Below are 24,843 nucleotides of genomic sequence, written 5' to 3'. Positions count from 1 at the left end.
GGGCCCCAAGCATGCTAGTTAAATGCTCTCCCACTGAGCTACACCTCTAGACCCAATTCTAATGTTTTCAAGAGTCACTTTAGTAACTAATCCTACCTCCTAACTTTCTTCTTTTTCCTAGCCATTTTCCCATTTTGCTAAAACAAACACCTGAATAACATAAAAGCAAAAATTTACTTCTCAAGAACCTTTAACAAATGTTTGGGCACAAGATGCATCTAGCACAAACTGTGCCCCGTGTAAGGCAGGCAGCAGAGCAAGGGAGTTACTAACCTGTTTTGGAGATGTTCACCTGGTTCAAGGTGTCAGCAAAAGGCTTTACCAAGTGGCCAGCAAAAAGAGTGAACAGCCCCTTCAGTTTCTCTGCAATGCGGTCGGCCAGGTTGTAAAATGTCAACAGCCTGTCCTTCGGGGCCCCTTCTGTTTTGGCCCAATCAAACAGCTGAAAACGTAATAGAACATGAGTGTCTTTCACTCACGCTGTCACACCTGTCACACAAGATGCAGAGGAAGAAGCCTCACCTTGAAGAACAGTGGTCTGAATGTGACCTCAGACAGTTTCACAACCATGGCCACCAGGGAGTCAATGATACAACTTTCTGTCTTCCCAACTTCCTCCAGGTCATCCTACAAATAGGAGAACTGATTTAGTAGCCAGAGTACTAACTAAATCATTTAGCAAGTACAAGTGCTGCACAACCAGACTTTTCTCTGGTTCTTACCTACACGGACAACGAACTTAGGACTTAGGGGTGAGGACCAGCTTACCTCTAAGTGCTGTGCTCGGAAGTCCAGGGCCTCTAGGAAAAAGGTGGTCAGCTGAGACTGATAGGAGGTGAGCTCCTCCTTCTTCATCACCCCGATGTGCTCTTGCAAGATGCTCATGAACGGGCTCATGTGATTCTACCAGGAACACAGCAATGAGATGTGCCATTTTTATTATTCCTAGAGCTCAGCAACAGCCTTTCATGGAACTAAACCAGCGCATGCTTCTCTCTCACAAGTGCCCCTCCGCCAAAGATCAGTATCCAATGATCTTACCTTCCAGTTCTTCTTGATCTGCTTGTAAGTCTTGCCAATGGCTGGCAGCAGGACTCGGGGGGAGAGCTTGGTGGCCAGTGTCTTTTTAAGAGATGTGAGCCGGACGTTAGCCTGTGAGGCAGAGCCCATTTCACTGGTGATTTTCTCCAAATGAATTACCTAGAGGGATATAAAAAACATGACTGATCTCTGGTTCTGTGTTAACAAGCACACACAAAAAGGCTCAAGGGTGACACTGAGTTAACTGAAACCCTGAGTTTGGAAATGCTGAGCACATTCAGCTTCACAAAGAATCCCTCACATGGCCGGCCCTTAGTGTCTGTGGGCAAGATGGGGCAGCCAGGGATGGAGGCAAACAGCAGCCGTGGAAGCACACGAAGTACCCCGACTGACAATTTCCTTAGAGGATGGGAATCTAGGGACAAGAAGAGCCAGGATCTTCCTTGCTAAAAAACCTCAGAACACTCCTCACAAGCAACAACCCCTTTTTAAAGCCTAGGGCTTCAGTATGGTAGGCACATGCTCTGCCACTAAGCTACATGCCCAGTCCCAGAAGGCTACTTTTCAGTTCTGGTGGAAGAGCACATGAACTGGTTAAATCATGTGCACTATGGAAGTAAAGTTCCTAACTTCATAAATGGCAAATGATGCATACAACAGAATAACAGAGAAACGTGGGCTCAACTCGCATGGGTGCTTTTAATCAGGAATACCACCCGCTCACTGTGTGCGGACAGCCAGCCACCGACCTGCACTTTAGGAATTGTGTTATGTAAATTGCCATCCACATCAGATACAAGCAGGCGTGATTATAGGGAGCTCTTCCTGCCCAACCCCAAAGATTTTGCAGAAGAAAATAAAAGCAATAAAATACATCCTGCACAAAGAGGATGAAAAGCGACCCCCACTGAAAAGTGACCCCTGAGTCAGTTTCATGATGAAGCAGAAGGGACAGTGCAGGAGAAAAAGAAGCACACATATGGTAAGAACAGGCGCACCTTTTCAGAAATAATGCGCTACACAGAAACACTTAACTGACACAATGATGAAAATTGGTAGTCCTTCACCTTTCCCTGCACCACACAGCACAAAGGGCCACCCCAGCTCACCTGGAACAGAATCCCTTCCAGGTAGGGGCTGATGAAGTGTGGGAGGGTCTCGACGACCTTGTGTAGGGCAGCAAGGGCACTGAGCAGAGACACCTCACTGTGCACCAGCTCGCCAGTGCTCTTCACGGCTGTCAGCAAGGATGGCATCAGGCTGGGGAGAAAGAGCAAGCACTTCAGAATAATTCCAACAGAAATGGAGACTGGAGCAGGGGACAGCATGAATAAATCCAAACCAACCATGCCTGTGAAATCCCCATGTACCCATAACACGTTTTATGTATATAGCTGAGAGTAAGAGATCTGGCAGAAGCAACAGCACTGACACAACAGGAACTGTTATAAATACCAGTGTCTGAATTACTGGACATGAGCCACATCCGGAAGGTCTGTAAACAAAGCCTGGTCAACCCTGCCCTGCAGAAATCCCACAGGATGGCAGGCACCATCTCTAGCTTACAGATAGCACAGCTCTCAAAGGTTACATGGTTGGTCACAGGTGTACAGCTAGTTCCAGCCAGAGCCAAAGATAGAGTTAGGTGTGATGACTTCCCAAGGCGGCAACGTAAGGCTACTCCAGCCTTACCTCTCCCCAGGGAGCTGTGGCACCGCTTCTGATGATAGGTAGTCAAAGGGGAAGAGAAGTGGGAGACATGCAACCACACAAGGCACTGCCTCTGAAGGTGAATCGCAAGGTTGTGTTTACAGTTTGAAGAGCAGAACAATTCTTTAACAAATCTATTTTTAGGTAATTTCCAGTGGTCAAAAAAAACTCATTAAGGCATGATTTTCCAGCCTGCCTGGGAGTTCGGGGCTTCCTGCTCCACGTCTCCAGCAGCATACCTGGGAAGCTGGGGGATGGCCAGTGCCTCCAGGGTGGAGGCCACCTCTGCTATGCACAGCAGCGCGCTGCCCAGGACATTCTTCTCTTCCTTTCTTTCTGGAGCAATCAGCTGCACCGCCATGTTCAACACCGGCACAAAAGACTCTGGCTTTTCTGCACCAAAGTTCTTGCACAAAAGCTTTAGGGTATACAGAGCCGTCTGTCTATTTATTGCTTGTTCTTCTTCTGCCTCCTTTTTCTTATGCTGCACCATGGCCAGAAGGACTGGAATCAGCTTTAGGAAACGGTAAACCTGGAGAACAGCCAAAATCCCCAAATAATTAAAGCTGCAAAAACTGCCAATCCTTTTTTCCATCTTCACAGCTACAGTCTATCTAATGGAGACTGAGGGCTCCCAAGCCACGTGACTACACGAAAGCAGTTGTTTCTCCATTTTCTTTACTGCTAGCAAATGCATATGCTCTCTAAGCAACTTCTGATTTATATGAAGCACCTTAGCAGGAAGGGGTGATTAAAATTATGCTAATGCTAAAGCAATGAATGGTCAATAATAAGCTAACAAGCAGGAATTCCATTCTAAGAGCTCTTACAACATATTGATGTCTACTAGAATCAACATCACACTTTTAAAATACACACACATAATACTGCGATGATGTAACTATTTTAAATGGTACCACTGGAGGAACTTCACTGAGCTAAAGAAGCTCTTAATAAAGCATGGGGAGGACCAGGGTCTGCAACACGACCCTCACTCACCGTTTTCCTTTTCCAGGATGTGCTCTGCTGTAGCTTGTTATTCAGAAGATCTAGTGCTTTCCGGCGTACAGATGGCAGGGGATTGGTCACGAGCCCTTTAACCACAGTAATGAATGTTTCTGTGGGCAGCAAGGCATTGACCTGTACAGAAGTTTACATTTAACAGAAAGGAAAAAAAAGAAAGAAAACCTTCAATTAGGATAGACTTTTATGCATTGTATACCTCTAAGTGCCAGGTATCTTCAGACACAACTCTTATATAATTCTTACAATAACTTTTGAGGTAGTCATTACTTATCACAATTTATTAACTAAAAACAAAACAGAAAACCTGATGCTAAGAATAAGTAGACTGCTGAAGGCCATATAGCTAGATTTAGCTATATTTGAAATGTGATCTTCATTTCAAAGCCAATATAATTGGCTAATAGATATTTTAATTTCTTTTCATTTGAATCGAGTGGAACTTTGTATATATAACTGAATACTAAAAACATCAGAATACTAAAACATCAGATTTAAGCCAGGCATGGTGGTACATGCTTATAATCCTAGCACTCTTGGAGGCTGAGGCAGGAGGATTATTAATTTCAGTCCAGATGGACAACTTATCAAGATCCTTTCTCAAAACAAAATAAAACACCCCATCATATTTATTGAGGTGCCTATTTTTAAAATATTAAAAATTGTGTTGTACTTTAATACAATAAAATTAACAATGAGCTTTTTTCCACATACGTTTATTCCTAGTTGTCAAGACTTTTCTTCAAGAAAAATCTGAGTTTCACTATATTATTAAATTTGTTCTTAGTAAAACTTTAAATCAAATAATTTCTCAGTGCTTTAAAAACTAGTGACAAAACAGTAACTAAGGGGAGAAATGAAAACGTACCTTATCTAACATGTCATAAGCTTTACTAAGGAGCGCTCGCCAGAACTTCCCGGTTAGTTTGTCTGCGTTTTTGTCCATGGACTGTGCTACAGTGTTGATATAACCAAGAACGGATTCTAGCAACCTAAAACACAAAAGCTGCACTCAGCAAAAAGCAGCTGAAAGCATTTAAAGAACTTGCATTTATCTCATGCAGAATGTGAGAAATTCAATGATTTCATACTAAAGTATCTAAAAAATTATGTGGAAGGAAAGATTATTACAGAGAAATACCATTAAGAAGTAAACAGAGGCCTCTGGATATCTTTCCTCATTCCAACTCTGGATCTTGGCAACTGTATTGTGGTTTTTAAAGAATATCTCTGCGTTTTAGGAAAAGTACACTAACGTATCAGAGGAAAGAGGTGTAATGTATATGATTTAGTTTCAAATGGCTCAGAGACAAAAATGTATGCAGACAGAATGACAGGAAGTGTCAACTGATGAACCTGGCTATAGAGTCTATGACAGTTGTGTTTTCTATTCTTCTAGTCATTCCATAAGTTTCAAATTATTCCCAAATAAGAAAAAAAAAAACAAAAAAAGAAGTAAACATACCTCTGTTCAAGGCCATTCAAAATCTGAGGACCACCACTTTCAACCACCTAAGTTATAAAGAAGGTTCCATTAGCACAGGATGGACTCTGCTAGTGAAGTCATTTGAAATAGGTTCAATGAAACTCAGGCTATTTACACAAACCTCTCAGTTTAACTACTTTCTGGCATTAGAATTTAACTGGGTTCAGACCATCCTCACTGGACTAGTAACAGGACTAGTAACTGCACCTCTTCTAATTTAGTTTAATTATATTCTATTTGTAGGCTCTGTAAAGTACAACATAAATTTAGGAAAATATAGCAACCAAAAAGCACTCATTTTCCTACTTCCTAAGTCTATAAAATGCTGACCTTGGTAGCTCCTACAAAATTGGCTGAGATGTTAAACATGATGGACACCGCTGTAGACCCCTACGTACAGCTCCCTGGCCCATCCTCCCGCTACCCCAGGCCCCCAAAGACAACCATCCCTCTGGATCTGTTATTGTTTCTAAACAGCACACATTTAACAATGTGTTTTTGTGGTAACATTAGATTTCTGAGACCTGTGCCTGATGGAGACTCATGTTGCTCTATTTCCTTCATTTCAACTGTACATAGTACTCCTCTGTGGATACAACTTACTTATTCCTGTGCCTCTGCTGTTAGACATTCACTTTATGGCCTTTTGTTTTACATAGCTTAGATTTTTTTCAGATTCTGGAGTATCTGTGTATACATAATGAGAGATTCTGGGGATGGGACCCAAGTCTAAACATGAAATTCACTTACGTTTTATACATACCATATATACAGCTTGAAGGTGATTTTATATTTTTAGTATGCCTATGTTTTCAATGACTCACCACATGAGGTCAGGTGTGGTATTTTTCACTTTTCATGTCTACATCCCCAAATTTTGGGTATTAGAATATTTTGGCTTTCAGATTAGGGATGTTCAACCTGTACTATGCTAAAAAAAAACCCATTTTTGTAAGTGTTTTGAGCACTAAGAAAGTTTTTGTAGAGTAAATGCCTAAGAAAGGGAATTACTAAGCTCTCTGGCCCAGGGTACCCTGTCAAGTACTTTCTAAGGTGCTGGGCCAACCCAAGCTACCCATCATCGTGTACCTCATGTCCTTGCCACTCCCTGGTAATTAGTCACTCCGACTATTTTACCAGTTCACTGGGTACCACGGTAGCATCTCGTTTAATCTGCATTTCCTGTTCACTAAGAAGGTTGAACTGTGATGTATATTAATTGGCCATTTGTGATTCCTCTCATATTCTTTGCCAGCTGTTTTAATCAAAGAAGATGATTTTTAATTTATGGAGAGCAATAATCTCTTGGTCTCTGGCTTTTTTACTTTATACAGGCTTTTTGCTGAACCACATTTTTCAAGAAAAATTCTTCTTTATCCTCTGGTCACATTACTGTTCTCCTTGATTTTCTCCTAAAAGTTCTAAGTGTTGCTTTTTACATTAAAGTTTTTACCTAAAATTGTTATACATGGTATGAGACCAGAGTTTTTTCCTCCTGCAAATAGAAAACAAGCTGTGCCGTGTTAGTACAGTAATACCTTGCTTCACAAATGCTTCTGTTCAAACAGTTTAGTTCGCAAAAAAAGTGTCTGGCAAAATTTTGCTTCTGTTTGAGAACTCCACACTGGGAACAAACATGGCTGTGGCCATCTTCCCCAGAATCGTGGAGCAAATGAAGTTTGTGAACCAAGGTACCACTGCACACGGACAGGCTTTAATACCACCTGTAACCTCTTCTACCCACATCTGTTTCTGAGTGTGCTGTGTCACACTGATCTGTCTGATCACTCTTGTTCCACCACTATCCTTGGTCCTATACATATTGGGATCAACTTGTCAAGGTCATTTAAAAAAACATAACTGAGGAAACGCACTGAATTTCTAGATTAATCTGAAAAGAACTGGAACCTTTGGAGAATCTTCTCGTATAGGAATAGTATTTCTTTCTATTCTTTAAAGTTTTCTTTAATATAATGGAAATTGCTCTACAATATTCTAACATACATTCTCTTAGGCTTACTCTTAGCACCTTATAAATTTGTTTTTATTGTATGTAAAATATTTTTTATTCTATTTAATAAGATAAATGCTAACACTATAAAACGGTGTGTAAGACTAGTGAGTTTAGCTGGCTTGCTTGATATAGACCATTGTCACTAATTACTATCAAGCCAGCTTGCTGGACTGATGATTAAGACTAATGACTAAGAGCTTGCTGTTTCTATTTTTTCCTCATTCTTATACCTCATTTCTTTTCCTGAATAGACGTGACGACAGAAGGCAGATTTGCTTCTCACTTTAGCAGGAACACCATTAATATTCTGTTATTAAATATGATATACACCACAGATTTTTCTTCCGACTTCTAATAGATACTCTTATCAAGCCAAAGGAATTCCCATCTATCCCATACTAAGAGAATTTTTTTCTTAAATGATGAATGAAAAATGCATCTATTGAAATATCACCATGTAAACATTAGGATTATATAGTTTCTCTTCTTAATCTGTTAGTGTAGCATAGTACTTCAAAAGAAGTCATAGTGTTGAAACACTTTTATACTCCTGCTCATGACTGTCCTTTCCTTTCTTCTCATTATCTACACTGAAATTTGACATCCAAATAGAGTATACCAATCGTTGATGCAGAGCTCACTGTATCTACGCAAAGCCACAGTACACTAGTAGTGCCCCAGGAAGTCCTCTCCTACCTGCCTGCCATTACTGTCCCCCACCCTGCATAGATACCACTGTCTTGATACTTAAAACTGTGAATTCATGTTGCCTCTTTCTGGAATCATGGAATGCATCCTTTTGTGTCTGGCCTCTCTCTTTCAAAACTGTTTCCCTGAGATTCACCAGATGGCTGTGTTGTTCACCCACGTTCACTTATGACCACAGACAATTTATCCACAGCACTTGGAGTATGACCAGTCTTGAGCTGCCCTGAGCAGTACTCTCATAAGCGTTCTTTTTTTTGTTTTTTTTTTTTTGTTTGTTTTTTTGGTTTTTCTCTGGTACCGGGAACCAAACTCACGACCTTGTGCTTGCCAGGCAGGCGCTTTTGCCGCTGAGCTAAATCCCCAGCCCCTCATAAGCATTCTTAAAGATGGTTTTTGGCATACATGTCCATTCACTCCTGGTGAGTATATGCCTCTCGAAAATGAAAGTGCTGAACTGTAGGGCTTATCTATTCAACCCTGGTAGTTCATGCCACCAAGTTTTTCATGGTTTTCTGTAATCATTAGTCATGCCTCACATTTTCAGAAGTCACCTGTCAAGCTGTAAGTTTAAAACACAGTTCTTTCCGCAAAAGCAAGATCAGTTTATCATGAATACATTTAAAGAACACATCACCTTTCTGAGAAAATTATTGGAAGCCAGGAGCTGGGCCATGAAGGACACTGACAAAAATTTGAAGTGTCGCAGTTGCTTGCTTGTGTGAGTGTCCACATTAAAGATCTGGAGCATCTCTTCTTGTGACTCACCCTTCTTTGATACTGCCTTCGGAAGAGTCTCTGCAAAACAGCAATAGAACAGGTGACCACACTCACCTTCTACCTGCCTCCTTGGCATGAGTTCTAATAAAACATGGTGAAGTCTGTTGTCCCTTCACAACTTCAGACATGTATGTATTCAGTTATGACACCCAGCCTTTCCTCTTCTAAAGCAGTGAGAAATGAGAACATATCTGCCAAGACAGTAACCCACTGTCCTGAGAAGGGAAGGCAAGAAGCAAACCCTAAAAAGCAGGCAATTGAGGAAGTGGAATAGGACATGAAGATATTCTAGAAGAAATCTTGCACTCTGGACCTGGATGGAGTTTCTGGAGTCTCAGGGACACTTACTTCATGGGGCTGGGGTTGCTAGCTTAAAGGCTTGGCTCTTAAAAGACTGAAGATGTGTGCTTCAGAACTTCCAATCTCACATGCAGAATTCCTTTTCTAGTTATATCCAATTTAAATACGGTTTGGGGATACAGTGATCAGGGGCCCATTATAGGCCACTTAAAGACTAGTATCCTAGGGAAGTAAGGGAATAGCTCAGTGGAAGAGCATTGCTTAGCATGCACAGGCCCTGAGTGCCATTCTCGACATCACATAAAAACAAAACTTAACAATAAAACACTGCTACAGAAGGACTCACTGCGAAGACTCTCCTTGACCCAGCTGCTGCAGCGCGCGCTCTCAGTAGTATTACTTACCATTGCTATAAATGTCTTCAGATATTTTAGTAGGAGGCTGAGAAACACCTAAAAAGGTCCAGCAGCCTTACTGCCATTTGAACATAATTAATCTTGGACATAGGTGACATTCCACCCCCAACACATGAGTGCAAGACACATAAACACACTGTGTGAGAAGGCACAGGGACACTGCTACTTCTACTGACTGCTTCCTGCAGGACTCAAAAGCCAGTACAATAATATACTGAAAAGTGATTAATGTCCAAAAAAAAAAGCCCTTCTGAAGGAGTGTGATGGTTCTAAGAATAATCTGCATTCCCTCCTACTTTCCTGGCTCTCAGACTTGATGATACACACCACTAGAGTTACGCTTACCTTCTTTATCCTCAGGCATCTTTACTAAATACTGAAGGATACTCATCAGGCTTTGAATCTGATGCTGGACACTAAATTCACAACAGACTGAAATCCAAAATTCAGTATCTGCCTCTAAAATAGCATCCTGTATGGAGAGAAGGGACAAGGTAACAAAACTGGACCTAACAAGTGGGCACTGATAAGTACAAATGAAGGATCATGTTCAAAACTATTCCTTAGCACAGTCACTGTTTTCCCTTGTGGTTCCCACCAGACGGGTACCCTGGTGAGCAGCTTGTGTAAAACAGTTGTTTGTGAGAACTGCAGGGGCAGAATCCCAGGAGAGTCTGCCTGTGACTTCCAGAGAAACTTCATTTACTTTAGAGTGGGTCTAGATCTACTTCAAGATCCCACATCTAAGATGTCACTTACAAACAGTCCTTGACCCATGAATTCTGCCCTCATCTATCCAAGTGTAGCCCTTCCAAGGAATTACTAGGTGTGTGTCCCTGATGTGGATACTGCCTGCTTCCTGAAAACAGGCCTTCAAGGCTACTTTCAGGAGACATTTTCATGAAATTCCAACTCTATTGGTTTTAAAATAGAACTGCCCAACTTGGCAACCAGGTATGTCTCTTAGAAAAGCCAAATTGCTCTTAGAAGTTGTTCTGGTATTACTGAGGATATTCTACACGTCACAGGTTCACTGCAAGGTGTTGTGCATTTTTCTTTTTATTTCAGTTCTGCAGTACTAGAGATTAAACCCAGGGTCTCACTAAGTTGCCCAGGCTTCCTTCAAACTTGTGATCTTTCTGCTTCAGTCCCCTGAGCAGCTGAGATTACAGGTGTGTAGCACCATGTCCAGCTTTTGAAAGCAATTTTAAAGAGTAACAAAAACATTTTTGAAAAAGGTTCTGGGCAAGTACTGTTAGTAATGCACATCAGGTATCAACAACCCCATGTTTAAATGGAGAGGATCACAAAATCTGTGAAAGGCCACCATCTCCCTTCTTACCACCCTGCCCAACGTACCTTTTCTCCATAGGCAGCCACCAGCACTGTTTTAGTGACATATTGTTCAAAGAGCAAAGCAAGGAGAACCCAGAGGAACTTTTCTACGCCCAGCGTATGGACAAGCTGAACAAGGATGGGCAGGCGCCTGTGCTCGGGAACATGCGGCAGTGCATCCACGAACACGCTGATGATCTTCACCGCGACCTCTTCCACGTTTCTTGTGACTTCTACAGAGTCTCCCTTATCAGACTGCAGAACAGCAAAAGGACATGCGTAGGTGAAAAAGTAACTCTCCTAAAACGCAAGCTTGAAGTGGGCAAAAACAGGCTTTCAGGTATGTCCCAAAGTTATGGAAAGAATTTTAATAATCAAATCCCTATCAGTAAATAGCCAATAAGTACCTAGCATAACCAAGGCACTGTGGCCCTGCAGGGAAAAGTCTACAATGTGAACCATGCCCCAAAGGAGATTTATAAACCCTATGAAACAAGATGCAGTTGTGAAAAGTAATAATAGGAGGCAGTGAATGGCAAGTGTCAAATGTGGCACTGACAGCCAATCTGCTTGGGCCTCCTGACAAGGTTGTACTCTTTGGGAAGAATGTATGTGATCTAGGGGAGCACAGCAGAGAAGGGCCAACAGCTTCCTGCTGTTAACGTTCAAACCATTTTACTCTGGTTCTGGTGATCAAAGTAGTGTTGGTGAATGAACAAGGGAATGAGTTACAAAAAATAAAGAAACCCTTGGATGACTAACCCAATGCCCTCTACCTCAACCTTTCTTAATCCATTTTCATCAGCAAATCCATCTACATCACATTCTCCAAACACTGCGCACAGGCCCATGCCACGCTCTGCTATTTCACTGTCCAAATTCTATCCTCTTTTGGTAGGAGTGCAAATTCTACTTATAAAATTGGCCACCCTCGTCCCTATTCTAAAATGTAGCAATTATCTATGCCTTTATCACAGGGATTAATGCAGAGTTATTTTTATTTTTAGGCAAATTTCTATATTCACCTACTTGTGGAACACAGAAAACACCATCTAATGTCAATATTAATACACTCATCTCTGGCACGGATGAGACATGCGAACAGATACCAAACCGTTTTGGTAGGGATAAGCAGATTACTCCAGTAGACAACAAAGCCCTTTCATTTTCAGAGCTATTTTTTACTTCCTAATTGTTTCTTCCTAATTGTTCCTTCCTAATTGTACCTCACTTCACCGAGCCCTTGGCTCCTAGAGCAGCTTGGTGAATGTTTGCTGGGTTGCATGCCAACAAACTGGCCGGGCTGGCTCTAATAGCCTCCTCCCCATTATCCTTTTTAGTCTAAGAAACTATATTATCAAGCTGACACAGTATTCTGAAATAGAGTCAATATAAATTTACTCCTTCTCATGGGTTAAGAACTTTTATGGTTAAAATACCAAAGCACATCAGGACCACATATAACAGGCTTGCTTGTATTCCTAGAAAACGCAACACTCTCAAGACTGCTTTGTACCTTTATCCTTCTAAAATTTAAGAGGCACAAGTTACTTGAGCACTTCAGAAAGTCTTTCGATGCCACATATATGCAGAGTTCTAACAACTGAAAACTAACAGTGATGACGCGGTATTCAGACAGCTTACCTGCATAAGTGCTGGAATAACCATTTTCACCGTCTTGTTAATAACTTGAAAACTGTAAGTATCATCTAGGCGCATGACATTGGCACCCATAAATGTAAAAATAGACATGATATTGTGTAGAACTTTATCCTAAAAGAAAACATAATCATCAACATTTACTTCAAATATATTAAATACTAACAATTCATTACAATTTACCAGTAAAGAGAGAAATAACCTGTTCTTAAAATGGGTAAGATCGGGGCTATAGCACTCATGAGGCCCTGGGTTTAATCCTTTGTACCAACTAAAATTGTTAAACATTTAAAATGGACAAAAGATTAAAAAAAATTTCTCCAAAGAAAATATGCAAATGATCACAGCGTAAGCCACAAATATAAACACATGAATCAATGTTTGCGTCATTAGAGAATTAAAAAAATCAAAATTATGAGATATCACTTCATACCTACTAGGATGGCTGTTATATAAAATAAAATAAAAGTTCTGTCAAAGGTGTGGAGAAATCAGAATTGTAAACACTGCTGGTGGGAATCAAATGGGGCAGTCACTCTGGAAAACAGTCTGACAGTTCCTCAGAAAACTTAAGTAGAGCTACCATGTGATTTACCCAGTAATTCCAAGACATATGAAAGCATGCCCACATAAACACATGTACATAAACATTCATAGTAACTCCTTTGAGAGCTAGACTTCCTCCAAGGGGAAAAAAATTCCATATATATAAATCTGGCATTACTTCAGTAACTTAAGTTTCCTTAAAGTTTATGGAGAACTGCACCTTAGATCATCTAATCTAAATCTCTGACATGACAGCTGGGCATGGTGGTGCACGCCTATAATCCCAGCACTAGGGAGGCTGAGGCAGGAGAAGGTAGGAGGATCACTGCAAGTATGAGACCAGCCTGGGCTACAAAGGGAGCTCAAAGCCAGCCTGAACTACACAGTGAGACCCTGTCTCAAAAAGACAAAAATAAATAAATAAATCTCTGACATGAAAATAGTTATAATCTCTTCAAAGATTTTTAAATAATGCATTTTTCTGTAAGAGCATCATGTCTTCAAATGAAGTAGATTATAATTAAATTAATCTTGTCTCTAGTTGAAGGCTGTTCATAGGATTAGTTGAGGATTGATGAGCTATTAATCTTTTCCAAATAAATGCTGCTACTAGCTTACTAGACTTACTGTGTGCTAGGTACAGTGTCTGAATCCTCACCACAACCCTGTGAAGAAGTTCGCTGTATTTTCACTTTATAAACCAGGGAAACAAAGTTTAGCAGTATCAAATAGATCACAGTATCCCAGCTGTAAAGAGGCAGGGCTGAGAGTCCTAGCAGTGTTGAGAGATGCTCTCACCTAATACATTTATCTTTTAATTACTTTTCACCCAGTTCTAGGGATTGATTCTAACAAATTTAAAGAATTCTCAGCCTAAAGAATTTAAATCAGTATATGCCAATACATGTCCATGGAAGAAAAGTATCTGAAATAAATGTTAAAGCCTAATATAACCATTAGCACTTACCGGAAATATTCCAGCAACTGTACCCAAAAGTAAAAGGGCATGGTGATGGGTTTGAGGCATCTCTGACAGGCGGATGCACTGAACAATCAATTCCACATTGAACTTCTCCTCATCTACAACATCTACAGCGGTGAGAAATTTTTAAACCATCTAAGTGGCAGATACATTCATACTCCAAGTAGGTAATATTTCTACCCTTTCCTTCCGTCCAGCACATACCTTTAGGTATTCTGCCACCATCTGGAGAAAGTTTTTGGCAAATATTAAGCAGACAACTAAGAATTAATTGCTTGGTGTATTCCATGTTCCCCTGCTCTGGCAGCAAAGGTTCTAAACACCTTCAGAACACACAGAAAATGATGGGAAATATAAAAGTCGTACAATTTTCACATTAATGACCACGACTGAAAACTCACAGTAAAAAAAGTCATAACTAAAATGCTATCATTAAACATAAAGTCTAAAAATAAGGGATAGGATTTTTAACTTTAATTTTTCTCACAGAGATAGGTGTTTAAGTCAAATTATGTTCCCTTTCTACTATACTCTTCAGTAACTTCTTTGGAATCTAAGAGGATGACCTTCAGAATTACTTTCCTTTTCAAATGATAGCACATTCCATGATTCAGTGGTATACTCTGCAGCTACCTAATCATTTATACCTAAAAAATATAGCAGATATTACCCTGTATCTTTAAATATAAGGAAGAAATGGCTGTCCAGGCACAGTACTGCAAGTTGAGAAGGAAACCAGGCAATGGGGACCTAAAATTGTTCTCCCAACCATAGAACTTAACTTTCTTTATTGTACAAACTAAGTGAAGGCGTCCTGAAAAGAAGCTTTTATTTGCATCTTTTTTTTGGTTCTGGGAATCAAACTCAGGACCTTATGCTTGGCCAGGCTTTTGCTGCTAAGCTTTATCGCCAGCTAAAAGGCTTTTAAATACAATCAGATGGGCAAGAGTTAGAATCCTATTCTCTCACAGATCAAGGCCAAGAGTCATTACCTTGACAGCAAGTTAAAAAGAGTTGGTATCAATAGCTGAGGGTTTTTGAGCTTCTTCTTGTGCTGTAGTAATTCTAGGATGAGGGTCACTCTCTGCCAGTAAGAATTTGCAACTTCCTGAACAGATTCTAGATCTTGTGATTTTCTGAGAAACAGAAGACAAAAAGTTAAAAATAAATACTACCATTGCTAAGTAAAAGCTACTGTATCTGAGTATACCAAGTTGATGGATATCAAAAAAATCACAAAGCTTTCACAACATTTGCAGATGCTCTCTATGTATTCATAGCCTTACTTCTGTTGCATTTTTTGTCTTCTTGTTTGCTGAATTGTGCCCAAGGATTTGGCTTTATCTGGTGGTTCCAGTTCTTTTCTGACTTGTTCAGCATTAACAGAAATCTGAAATATTGAAGAAAAAATGATTGATATGATTAGGATAATAAATGACTAAAAGAGATGAGATGAGAGCATTTATGTCCACTTTTATGTCTTTATACCACTCTAGAGCCCAGTCCAATCCACAAAGGAAAGCATCACTGACAATAATGAATCCTTTAGGAAATTTTCCATGTACCAATAGTTGCATAACGACACATACTACTCTGACATCTTGCTAGTCTACTTATACCAGTACATACTTATTTTTTCATATATCATATATTAACTGTCACAAATAAGTGTTTCATTTAATAGAGTGAATTTCAGTAGTCCAAATAATTTTTATATTGAGATGTACAGTTTCCTTAAATACAAAACCAAGCTTATCTTTTTGGCTGATATGATGTGTGAAAATATTTCATATGCTCTCTAGTCAGTTGTCTCCTGAGATGAAAGATGGGAGAAATCTGGGTTAAAATTCTCTTTTTGATAATCCCTTAAATGTTCTAAGATGCTCCCTTTTGGATTAAATCTTAATTCAAACAGCACTGAGTGCTATACAGTTTGCAAAACCTGTTAAGTATGTATTATCTTTGTGATTCCCTCTAATTTCTCTCCAAGTTCCTTTAAAAATTTTAAGACTAAAATCAGACATTACCCCATGGGAAGGGTCCTCAACTGGGGAGGAAGAGCTTCCTGGATCTGTGTCTGCCCTGCCATGCCACACACATGTGATACTCTTACCATCTTATGACTAAGACTATAAGAAAAATCAGAAGAAAGGAAAGGACAGAGAGGGTGTAAATCGAAACCAACTCAATACTAGCCAACAGGGATTTAACTCTGGTATTCATTTTAATTGAGTTCTCTCCTTCTACCATTCATTTGCCTCTTGAGGTCTGTCCTGCACCTCAAGTTACAGCCCTGATCTTGTCCTGGTGATATGATAACAGTTCATCCAGTCACTCAATTCCATATTCATCCCTCACAGTGGAAAATAGCTACTTAATACAGAATCCTCCAAGCGCTGGCTCCATGTGCCAAGCCAGATATATCCTATCAAACTGGGAAAGACTAAGAAACAAACACAGACACACACATACACAGACTCAGAGCCCCAGAGATTCTTTACAAATAGGGTAGCATCTAGGACTCTCTTCTTTAGGGAGGTTCTGACATCACAACTAAATATTTACATTTTGATTCCAAGAAAACAATTTCAGAAAGTATACTTGAGACAATCATAAAAATATGGTATTAACTTTTTTCAGACATAATAATGGCATTGTAGTTATACAGACACATACTGAAGTATACAGGGATGAAAAGTAAAATGGTGTTTTGAGATCTACTATAAAATGCTTCAATAAAGAAAAACAAGAAAAGCCTGAATAAATATGTGAAAATTTTGAAAACTGCTAAATCTGGATACTAGGACTTTATCATACTACTCTCCATGTTTATGAATTCAAAAAACAGAATAACCAGTTAGGTTTCAATATACACATAAGCCAGGTGTAGTGGTACACGCTTATAATCCCAGCACTTGGGAGGCTGAGGCAGGAGGATCATCTTCAGATCGAGGCCAGCCTGGGCTACACAGTCAATTCAAGGCCAGCCTGAACTACATAGTGAGACTCTGTCTCAAAACAAAACAAAACAAAACACAAAAACCCACATAAACCAATGAGTAGTGTCTCAATTTCACTATATTGGCACATGACTAAGAATAATCTCACCCAGCTCAACACTGAGCGTCTCATTCTTTCCATGAAAACACACAGAGTCTACCTAATACAAGTAAGATCCAAATTAACACACACACACACACACACACACTCTTACCTCATTAAAATTATAAATATTTCAAACAACAAAATTAACGGCAGAGACTTATTTTGCTTTTATACCTACGACCTACTTTTCTGATTCTTCCTAATGGTGACAGCTGCCCTCTTAGGAGCACTGGAAAATGCAGGACACTTAAATGTGGCGTCACTTGCAAGAGACTAAGCATTAATAAATTACACCAAGTTTGTAACTTACCCCTTTAAAAACACTCCCAACAGTCTGAGAGCAATGTGAATTTTTACAGTTTACCAGTAAATCAAATAACATGCATAGAATTCTCTGCTGAACCTTTTCATCTGATATAGCTGCAAAAAATGGCTTCGTGATCTAGAGAGAAAGAAAAAACACCCACTGAATTCAGTGAACAAGCTTGAACTCCAAGTAATTCCTGTATCATTTTCACCTACAATACAAAGTTGTTCCACGTTATTGTCTCATTTAAAATGCAATTCTTGGGGCTGGGGATTTAGCTCAGCGGCAAAAGCACCTGCCTGGCAAGCGCAAGGTCGTGAGTTCGGTTCCTGGTACCGGGAGAAAAACCAAAAAAACAAAACAAAACAAAACAAACAAACAAAAAAAAATGCAATTCTTTTTAACGATCAATGTACAACTTTCAGTTCTGTACAGTAGGTAAAATATACCATGTTCCTTTAAAACATGTCCAGTCCATCAATAATTCACAAATCTTTAAATGCTTGAACATGCTTGGGTTTTTGAAGAAAGCCACTGACCTTTTCGAGGGCAGTGATCTGAATGGTTGGCATTCCTGTCTCAAGTTCCTTTGCTGTGTGCACGGCTTTTATAAACATATCTAGACTCTTTGGATCCTTGTGTAAAAGAGAAGCTGAATATTCATTATATTTTCCCAGAGCAAGATGCAAAACGATGGCTTCATCTTTCAGGACAGCTGTGTGCTCTTTCTCCATCTTTCCTAGTAGCTGTTCCACCAGAGGCAATAGCTGTGACAGCACCATCTAAAGATTGAAAAACTTGTTAGTGAACAGTTACAACTAATGCTTTTGCTCGCTCTGTGAAGACATCTAAAGGTACCCTGTTTGAAGACTAGGAGCTTAGCCTGGAGGGAAGAACTGAATCCCTACAACTCTAAGGGGTGGCTGTGAACACACTTGAGGGTGCTCAAGTCCCCTTTGGCGGTTCACTTGTAATGCCCAACACTGACCAATCTCTGTGCTTCTTGAGACCTTCTGAGAACAGCAAGTACAAACCAAAATTTGAGTATAACACTATTTTAGCATTTGCTAAAACACTGTGCTTACCTTAAACATTGTTTTCAATTTGGTATGATTAGCGTCAATTCAAATGTTACATGTGAAGACTTTCATAACTAAACCAGAGGCCAGCAAATCACTGCATACACATTTTGTTAACACACAGCCCCGCTGACTTGTCTGTGTACCATCTGTGGCTGCTTTCCTGATACAGTGACAGAACTGAGAGGCTAAAACAGAGACTGATGGTTCGTGCGGCCACAGCCATCCCAATTCCTGGACTGGTTCATGGATCCCGTTGAACACCAAAAGCCATAGGTGATCAAGTTTCTCACATAAAAGGGCACAGTATTTGCACATGGCCGATGCACATGCTCCTATGTACCTTAAAACACTTCTAGATCACTTCTAGTAATAAAATATGAATGGTATATAAATAACTGTTATACTCATTGTTTAGGGAATGTCAAGGGGAAAATGTACATGCTCATTACAGATGCAAATTATTTTTTAAATTTGGGGGCTACTGGGGATTGAACCTAAGGGTGCTCTACCAGTGAGCTACAGCCCTTTTAAAAAAATAGTTTGAGACAGTCTCACGAAGTTGCCCAGCCTGGCCTCCAACATGTGACCCTTTAGCTTCCTGAGGAACTGGGATTACAAGTGTGCACCACTGTTCCCAGCTCCCCACTCCTTTTTTGTTTTGAGACAGGACTGAACTATGTTCCAAGTTGGCCTTGAACTTGCCATCCCCTTACCACAGCCTCGCGGGATTGTGGGATTACAGGCATGCATTACCATGCCTGGCTCTGGCTCCAAATATTTTAATCTGAGGTTGGTTGAATCTGCAGACACGGAACTCAATGATATGGAAGCTGACTGGAGTTACTATTTGGTCCTTTACACAAGTTTATCAATGCTGAAACAGGGATAACTCAAGAGTGCATAAATGTGAGAAACTTGATAAAATGATCTTCATTCCATTTTCCCTGTTGTAATTCTCTAAGTCTGCAGCCAGTATGAGGCTGGTGAAACACACAGGCATTTTTACAAGGCTAGGGTAAGAGGACTTTTTCTTTGCTGACCTGCAACACACGTGTGTTTCGTCACCTTGTTCCTTTGTATACCACAGCTTCCTGGAGAACACAGTGAAAGCTATGGACGTTTCCCCCAGAAAAACAGACACGTATTTAATAAATAAGCAAACAGCAGTGGAACTGTCACAGACTCATGTCTGAATATATTCCCCTGTGGAGGATTTTCCACTTGAAAGATAAATATAAACCAACAATTTTCAGTTGTACATTCCCCATGACTTCTAAATCTAGTAAAATTAAACTTAAACATATATAAAGATAACAAATTTTAAAATGGTAAGAAATTCACCAATATGTGCTTTTAGCATCCTGGATCTTTTCTCCACCTCCAGCTCACCCTCCTTCCAAATGATCACTTTGAGAGTATACACACAAGGCGCACAAATGTCTTCCTCAGACATGTACACAGAACGTACAATCCACTTCCACTTCACGTACCTCACTGTTGACTTCACGAAATACTTTCATCAGCTCTTTTGCAACATAAGATGGGCACCCATACACACAATAAAGTAGGTTTTTCAAAGTTTCAGACAACTTCTGGTGAGATTTCTGTTTTTTTTCTCTTTCTAGTTCCTCAAATAAGGTAGCTAAATCCTAGGATACCCAAAAGAAAATTGGATGAAAAACGGTTAAGGAACTACAAAAGCTAAGTATATTAATTAAGGAGATTCTTTCTCAAATGATGTGACATTGCTTTTATTTTTTTCACTTCCTTTTAAAACACTAATTGGAAAGAGTATCAATACCCCAACTAGCTCACTATAAAAAGTTAAACATGGGTCTTTTATCCCAGAAAGATCAGCAAAATAGAAATACGGTATTGTGATCTTTTAAAAGTGGGGAAAATATATACAGTTACCAACATATTAGTTTCTAAATTCACTGACATCGCATCAAACATCCCTACAAGGTAAAATGTCAGAAATTGAGAAAATTGCTCATGTGGACATAGGGCCGAGGAGGCGCGCACGTGCACACAAAATCTTCTTTGCCAGTGAGTTTACCTGGATGACATAGGTGGCATCAGAAGTGATCTCCTCTGCTTTGGGAACCAGATGGTCTATCACCAGATGAAACTGCGATGCCACTCCACTGAGGGCCTGGAGACAATGGATGGCAGCCCTACGGGCTTCTTTTATGGTGCTTCCCAGGTTAATGATTAATGATGCCACCACTAAAACCAAAGGGGGAAAAATGTAAGCAATTTTAAGAAGAGAAATAGTACAAAATTTAAATAGGTGGCACATCATGAAAAGTTTCCCTTCTGGGGCTGGGGATGCAGCTCAGTGGTAGAACACTTGCGCAGCAGGTATGAGGCCCTGGGTTCCAGCCCTAGTACTGCCGCCCCCCATGGTGATCCTCTTTATTTGGTCTCCCTAATACTGGGATTACAGGCTTGCCCATCATGCCTGATTCATAAATTTCTGTATTTATCCATATGGAAAAATGCCACTACACATTAACTGAAATACTGAAGTTGAAAAACTGAAGTTAAAATGTATAGAAAGCTCTCATCATCTGAAAATAACTAGAAAAAAACTTCTTAAGCACAATTCACCTAAAGACTACAATCATATATAGCAATAATGGAGAAAAACTTAACTTTTATGAGTTTTAGTTTTGTAAATAAAAAAATTACATTATTTATATGGAACAAAATTTTGGCTATAAATGAAATTATGTGTTCTTTCCAGGAATTTAAAAAAGGTAAATATTTAGAAGTTGTTCTGAGGAAAGTGTACGATCACTCACTTTGTTTTCACAGAACACTAACAAAAAATGATTTCAGAATAAAGAGAGTATCAAGAACATTTCCCATTTCCCAGGGCCACTCTTCTCCTGCTATTAAAATCATTCTAGTTTGAAGCATCAATCACATTTCTATCCTCATCCACTTTTTTCTCCTCTGGTTGTTTTGCTTTAGTCTAAGTCTGCTGGATCAACTCATTTGCCAGTAGTTTTGTAAGCCAGCCTGCTTATCAACAGCACATTCATCAATTTCATGAATCCTGCATTAAACTTTTTAATTCCACTTTGTAAAAAAAAATTACTTTCAGGTGTTTCACTAGTGAGTAATAAACTTAAAAATGACCTATACCTGATAAAAGAGATACAACTGGAAGAGATTTTTGAATAAGCTGATTACTGAATTATATGATTTGGCTTCCATATATACAACTACAGCTGCACAGGCCGGGGATTTCACTCAGTGGCACAGTACCTTTCTGGCAAGCTGAGGTCCCGAGTTTGATTCCTGGCACCAAAATCACAACCAAAACCAAAACCAACCAAAAAACTAGCTGCTGGAGTTCAGAAAATGAACAGCTGTATATTAAGAACTCATGTACGGCCCTCTGCGGTTTCTATTTTTCAACTTTTGTGTTTAGTGAGATCTGACCAAGTATCATTAGAAAGTTAAAAATATAATAGAAAAATTCTACATATAGCCACTTAAAAAAAAAGTTATAAATTTTCCAAATGACATAAACCACACGGAGAAAACACTAACAGTTTTGTTTTGTTTTGTTTTGAGTTAGGATCTGACTATGTAGTTTATGCCAGCCTTGAACTCCTTATGTAGACTCAGGCTGTCCTCAAACTCTTGGCAGAACTCCTGCCTCAGCCTCCTGACTGCTGGGCCACTACTCCCGGCCTATTTTGGTATCTTCCCTACCTGGAGATGACACGGATGCCAGCTGCTGTTTACACTGTGTCTTCTGAGAAGAGAGCATTGTGCAGCCCATGTACAGCGCCTGAGTCTGCAGCGTGGACATCACACTGCAGTTCAGTGGATTTGAAAGGCTAGAACCATAGGTCCATAAAACAGAAAAGAACTTGAATAACTGAAAAACATCTTCTAGATGTACCTAGTTAAAACAAGGAAAGGGAAGGTTAATTTTCACTCAAGTTGTTTCCAAATTCCGTTTTCATTAAGGTACAATTTTAAGATGAAAATAAACCTTATCTCTTAAACTTACTCTGTACTCGTACAGTATTTTAACCAAGTAGGACGGATATGAAGAGTGACACCTGGGAGACCTACTGTAACTGTGAGTTTGAAAACAAAGACACTGAGTAAAAAAACAAAAAAAAGACACCTGGGAAGCTTCATTCAGAAAGCACTTTGAAGGTGGAGCAGTCACTGCTAATGATGTCAAATGCCGTGGAGAGAGCAATTTAGACAAGAGTAAGAAGCAAGTACTGGCTGCATGGAAGCTACTAGTGCTCAGGATGAATTTCCTGAATGAAATTGTAGGTGCTGAAAAACCTCTCTGAATATCAGTTTCCTCATTTGCAAATGGTATGTAATAACTGAACAGACTGGGCTGTTGTGATTCTTAAGTACACTCGTGAACCTAACACATTAGTAGGGGATGCAGCAGTGTAGGTCTCTGCTCAGTGCACTGCTTAGTGGCCTGATTACAGTACTGCTTACAGGCCCTTGTTCATTTGCACACATTCACCCCTGTTAAAAAGCTACTCTCATTTATATTATACATGTCTTAACTATAATAACCTAAGATGAATCTAAACTATTTTCTTATAGGGAAGAACGTCTGAAGGGGATGAGGTGGGTACCTTTATGAGAAGTTTCATCAGAACCCTGAAATGAACGGCATCGGCACCCCTAAGGATCATCTCAAAGAGCCCAATGAGCAAACACAAGTAGTGCCTGCTGTCCTCTTCCAGTTGTTCAGGATTCCACCACATGTCATCTACAGCGACATAGAGAAAAAGAAAAGCCACATACAACCTATGTGAGCATGTTGTGGGGGCTTTTCCTTCAAGTTGAAAGAGAATCGTGGAGCCCAGAATTCAGTTTTGCAGAGCATCATGTTTACAGATTCACACGCTGCATCTTACCTTTAGGAAAAGACTTAGGAGCCTTTAGTGCATAAATAAAATTCTTCAGGGAAAATAAAAGTAACACTGAATCCTCCATGGCAACCTTGTGGGCACTGTGATGGAGGTGCTCTATGTAATGTGCCCACAGCTCCTCTGGTAAACTTCTGTCCAACATCAGCTCTGGGTACCATTCCGAAGAGATTTCCTGAAATGTTAAACCAACACAAACTAGCAGACACTGAAGGGATTACGCAGGCAGACTGTAGCAGATGCACAGGTTCCTGAGTGACAGCCAGTAAGTGCATTCAAGTGGAGAGAAGATTATTAACTTCCACAGATTTTTAAAGGGGCCTATTACTAGTTACAAAAAAAAAAAAAAAAACAAAAAAACCCACAGAAAAATTAAATGTTGCTTCATTTTTATCTATGTTTTACCTTAAAACACTATTTCTAAAAACAAACTATTTACATAAATGCTGTCAAATAAAGGGTGGAAGCAAATAGGCATGTTTCTAAATAGAAAGTAAGGAATCAGATTTCCAAGAGATCTTTAAAGGGACATGTTCTCATTCTACATTTTTACTGCTAATCTGAAGAAGGTACATGGTAAAATCTCCAAAGGAAAATATTCTAAATCTAGATTTAAAATAATGTCTTTTGTATCCTCCCAGAAGAATTAAAGACACTGTAGCAATATATGTGCACCTATGTTTATAGCAGCACAACTTGTAATAGCAAGATAATGTCTTTTGTAAGGGATTTCACTGACTCAATGTGCTACAACAGCTGAAAATACACTCATGATCCTCAGAAAAGGTATCAACAATAAAGTAATATAAGACAATTTGTCACCTACTTATATATAACTCAATTATTCTCTATTTAATTTAATTAATTTTTTGGAGACAGGGTCTCATCATGCAATTCACACTGGCCTTGAATTCACTGCGATACTCCTGCCTCAGCCTCCTGAGTGCTGGGATTATAGGTGTGCACCACCTCGCCCGGCGAGTCTATATTTTAAACACTGAGAACAAGCAGTGTCAGTTATTACACTTCTCAAAGGAAAAAGAAGTTAAGATTTTAAGAAAGGCTCACAGGCCATTTTTTAAAAGATGATTATTCTTTTAAAGTTTACACAATTTTAGCTATCAATGGCTATGACAAGTCCTGAAAGTATAAGTAAATCCTGAATATAAGTCAATGTAAAAAAGATGTAATTCATTTAGCAAATCCTATAATGAGAAGTCTTTTGAAGTTTGGAGAACAAATAAAAACAAAATACTATTTTATATGACAGATACTAAAGCAATAATCTTGTTTCCTCAAGATGTGGTGCTTGGTAGAAGCATAAATAACTAATGGGCTTGGCGTGGTGGCACATGCCGGTAGTCGCAGCATGTGGGAGGCTGAGGCAGGAGGATCACTGTCAGATTGAGGCCAGCCTGAAT

General features: G+C 39.6%; 1 protein-coding gene across 2 annotated transcripts in view; it reads right to left on the bottom strand.

The window, feature by feature from the left end:
- Heatr1 (HEAT repeat containing 1) overlaps positions 1 to 24,843 on the bottom strand; it is a 44,381-nt gene that overhangs the window by 3,812 nt on the left and 15,726 nt on the right. For both annotated transcript variants that reach the window (XM_005404931.2, XM_005404930.2), the window contains exons 18-41: positions 23,411 to 23,597; positions 23,126 to 23,262; positions 22,221 to 22,413; positions 20,551 to 20,720; positions 19,982 to 20,140; positions 17,949 to 18,191; positions 17,413 to 17,544; positions 15,284 to 15,387; positions 14,990 to 15,133; positions 14,202 to 14,320; positions 13,983 to 14,104; positions 12,455 to 12,583; positions 10,835 to 11,065; positions 9,821 to 9,947; positions 8,617 to 8,777; positions 5,240 to 5,286; positions 4,643 to 4,766; positions 3,751 to 3,891; positions 2,991 to 3,283; positions 2,151 to 2,301; positions 1,042 to 1,200; positions 769 to 903; positions 523 to 627; positions 274 to 442 (exon numbers count right to left, since the gene is read on the bottom strand). In XM_005404931.2, coding sequence (XP_005404988.1) covers positions 274 to 442; positions 523 to 627; positions 769 to 903; positions 1,042 to 1,200; positions 2,151 to 2,301; positions 2,991 to 3,283; positions 3,751 to 3,891; positions 4,643 to 4,766; positions 5,240 to 5,286; positions 8,617 to 8,777; positions 9,821 to 9,947; positions 10,835 to 11,065; positions 12,455 to 12,583; positions 13,983 to 14,104; positions 14,202 to 14,320; positions 14,990 to 15,133; positions 15,284 to 15,387; positions 17,413 to 17,544; positions 17,949 to 18,191; positions 19,982 to 20,140; positions 20,551 to 20,720; positions 22,221 to 22,413; positions 23,126 to 23,262; positions 23,411 to 23,597 — 3,682 coding nt within the window. The remainder of the gene's footprint in view (positions 1 to 273; positions 443 to 522; positions 628 to 768; positions 904 to 1,041; positions 1,201 to 2,150; positions 2,302 to 2,990; positions 3,284 to 3,750; positions 3,892 to 4,642; positions 4,767 to 5,239; positions 5,287 to 8,616; positions 8,778 to 9,820; positions 9,948 to 10,834; positions 11,066 to 12,454; positions 12,584 to 13,982; positions 14,105 to 14,201; positions 14,321 to 14,989; positions 15,134 to 15,283; positions 15,388 to 17,412; positions 17,545 to 17,948; positions 18,192 to 19,981; positions 20,141 to 20,550; positions 20,721 to 22,220; positions 22,414 to 23,125; positions 23,263 to 23,410; positions 23,598 to 24,843) is intronic.

Source organism: Chinchilla lanigera, unplaced genomic scaffold (genome assembly GCF_000276665.1).
Source record: "Chinchilla lanigera isolate Chin_1 unplaced genomic scaffold, ChiLan1.0 scaffold00091, whole genome shotgun sequence".
Taxonomy (NCBI): Eukaryota; Metazoa; Chordata; class Mammalia; order Rodentia; family Chinchillidae; genus Chinchilla; species Chinchilla lanigera.
This window is presented reverse-complemented; position numbering and strand designations above follow the sequence as displayed.